Genomic DNA, 2,879 nt, shown 5'->3' with positions numbered 1-2,879 from the left:
TAATGATCCCATTTGAGATGTTGTGGCTGGACTTGAAACAACCAGTTCATGCTTGAAAACCCACAAATGTCACAGAGTTTACTTTTTAACACGTGAACATTGGGTGTTACATAACTTTGTTATGAAATAAATTAAATAAGTATGTAATTGTTGTGTTATTTGTTCACTCAGGTTCTCTTCATCTAATATTCTGTTTTCTTTGAAGATCAGATAACATTCAGCATCAAAAATATGTAAAAGTTGAGAAAATTAGAATGGAGGCAAATACTTTTTCACAGCACTGTATATCAACATAACTACAGATAACTCATTTACAGACATGATGTGTGAAAAGTCTATCTTGAGAACACACCCTGTTATAAAACAACCAAGTCAAGAATATTATCAAGAAAAACATGTCATGATAAAACAATATTCATGTTTATAATTAAACAATTTACTTAATAAAACACATTTAATTAGGGTGAGAAAATACATCCCAGTACAGATAATTAATCTAAATAAAAATAGAAATGTAAGGAGAACATTTTACATAACTAGAGTTCTCTCTTTGTCATCCTCTTCTTCATCTTCTTCTCCTCCTCTTCTTTCTTGGGAGACCCCTCTTCCTCCTTGTGGAAGACCTTCCCATCAGGCTGCTTTTTCCATGTCACTTTGATGTCTGCAGGTAACCCCTGCTCCTTCAGCTTGTTCCTTATCTGGAGAAACACAAAGACACACAGAGACCCACACTTTTATACCATCTATTGCATCTTGTCTATACCGGTCGGTCATGGCCCATCCATATATTAATATGTACATATTCTTATTCCATCCCTTTAATTAGATTTGTGTGTATTAGGTAGTTGTTGTGGAATTGTTAGATTAGTTGTTAGATATCGTTGCACTGTCAGAACTAGAAGCACAAGCATTTCACACACTCACAATAACATCTGCTAACCATGTGTTTGTGAAAAATGAGATTTGATTTGAATATTTCACTCTGTATTAGTCATTCTGAAGATCTACAACTACCATTCCTTCCTGCTGTACTGAGACGTTCTTCACTTCAAACCTTTGTCTCTATGAGGAGACGAGGCTTATATTTGACCTATTTTACACATGTACAAGAGTGTTTTAATACACATGTGTATTGGAAATGTGTTTTTGGATATCCCACTCTCCCTGAGACACCCTTTGAGAGCGGGGTCACAGCCAGGGTAGAAGGTCGTCCACAAACAGACTAGGACCCAGACCAGAGAGGAGGACATCCACAACAGACTTGGACCCAGACCAGGTAGAAGGTTGTCCACAAACAGACTAGGACCCAGACCAGAGAGGAGGCCATCCACAACAGACTACGACCCAGACCAGAGAGGAGGACATCCACAACAGACTAGGACCCAGACCAGAGAGGAGGTCATCCACAACAGACTAGGACCCAGACGAGAGAGGAGGTCATCCACAACAGACTAGGACCCAGACCAGACAAGAGGTCTGTACAGTTGGTATCATTACTGAGTTGGTTCTTCATGAACAGGGTGAAACTCACCTCTTGTAAGATGGCGTCCTGAACAGCAGAATCACTGAAGTTCAGATTTTGATCCTTTGGGGTCACTTTCATTCTCACCACCTGTCTCTTCAGTTGGGGTTTCTCAGGGGTCTCCACAGCTGGGCCTACAAGAGAATACAATCCCACAACGACAGTAGTGAATCATGGGGGCAACATTAGTTCTCCTGTCATCATAGTATCATGTAGATCAGGTGGAGAAAATTGTAATTTACCAGTATAGCAGAAGAAATGATGTTGATGGTCACAGGGATGATTTATCCATTTAGCAAAATTAACTGATTCAAAAAACAATGCAACACAGTTCTGTCCTGAAGCATCAGGATATCCTAATGTCCAGTTTCTGAATGAGGAGTCACTCTGGTCTGACCATATCCAGGAGTCTTGAAACAGACCGATCCACACAGGAAGTCCCCTCAGTGATATCTTCTGCTCTATCTCTGTGTTCTCAGTCTGGTTCCTCACACTGACCAGGTCTGTGTGATGCTGTCTGCAGTAACTCTGAGCATATATCCAGGTCTTGTTCTCCTGAATTAAGACGTATGTTAGGTTGGTGTCTTGTTTTCCTGCAAAAGTCAAATGTAATAATCAATACAAATATCCAGTGAAACATCATCTACTGATCATCTATAGTACATGTTGTCATTGATTTGATAACAGATCAATAACTGATTAACAACTTAAAGTTATCATGAGTCTATGTTTCAACTCAATGGCAGCTCCAGCACTTAGAAAAGGCTTCATCATTAGTATGTAAACACTCACCATCATAACAGATGAAGTGATGCTGGTCATCACAGGAGGTGTTGTTCCACAGACCAGCTGTACTCATTAAAGCACAGTTACCATTTTGGGGTGTCCCAGTGTCCCAGTTTCTGAACTCAGTCTCCCCCTTTCTGTAGAAACGTCTGTCTGCCAGAGACCAGTGCCACTTCATGGAGTCTCCCTTCTTCATTCCGATCCAGAAATAATCATAAACACTGACATTGGTAATCAGCCTGTTCAGGTCCTCCATGTCATCTACTGTAGCCAGATCAGTGTATTTCTCTCTGCAGTATCTCTGGGCATCAGTCCAGTTCATATTGTTGGTAATGAGGTGATACTGATGAAGGCACGAGGAAGGTGTGTAGAACCCTGTTATAACAGAAAAATGATTAATGGAGGTACATTTCTTCCAGCAACTTCTCAACCCAACCACACTCTCTATGGATCTGTTAACATACAGTACAGGACTCAACTCTTTGCTAGTTCACGTCACCTATTTTGTGGACAGAGTCCTCTTTGCTTCACACTTCTATGTTTAGAAAGGATTCAAGATCTTTTTCCAACA

At 40.3% G+C, this 2,879-nt stretch overlaps 1 protein-coding gene across 1 annotated transcript; it reads right to left on the bottom strand.

Annotated features, from left to right (window-relative positions):
• Positions 1 to 262: 262 nt before the first annotated feature.
• LOC139533357 (putative C-type lectin domain family 20 member A) lies at positions 263 to 2,630 on the bottom strand. Its single transcript, XM_071331402.1, has 3 exons — positions 2,315 to 2,630; positions 1,532 to 2,115; positions 263 to 698 (listed from the first exon to the last, which is right to left on the bottom strand). Exons 1-2 carry the CDS (start codon positions 2,628 to 2,630, stop codon positions 1,694 to 1,696), a joined length of 738 nt encoding a protein of 245 aa, XP_071187503.1. The 3' UTR covers positions 263 to 698; positions 1,532 to 1,693.
• Between the last annotated feature and the right edge of the window lie 249 nt (positions 2,631 to 2,879).

This window comes from Salvelinus alpinus, chromosome 11 (assembly GCF_045679555.1).
Source record: "Salvelinus alpinus chromosome 11, SLU_Salpinus.1, whole genome shotgun sequence".
In the NCBI taxonomy this organism is placed as follows: domain Eukaryota; kingdom Metazoa; phylum Chordata; class Actinopteri; order Salmoniformes; family Salmonidae; genus Salvelinus; species Salvelinus alpinus.
The sequence above is the reverse complement of the archived record's forward strand: the minus strand, read 5'-3'. Positions and strand labels throughout refer to the sequence as shown.

Bases quoted from the DNA above. Each gene is read 5' to 3' on its own strand.
- LOC139533357 (XM_071331402.1), bottom strand. From the start codon at position 2,630: ATGAACTGGACTGATGCCCAGAGATACTGCAGAGAGAAATACACTGAT. The intron at 2,116-2,314 runs GTGAGTGTTTAC...TGACTTTTGCAG, and splicing joins TCACTTCATCTGTTATGATG to GAAAACAAGACACCAACCTA.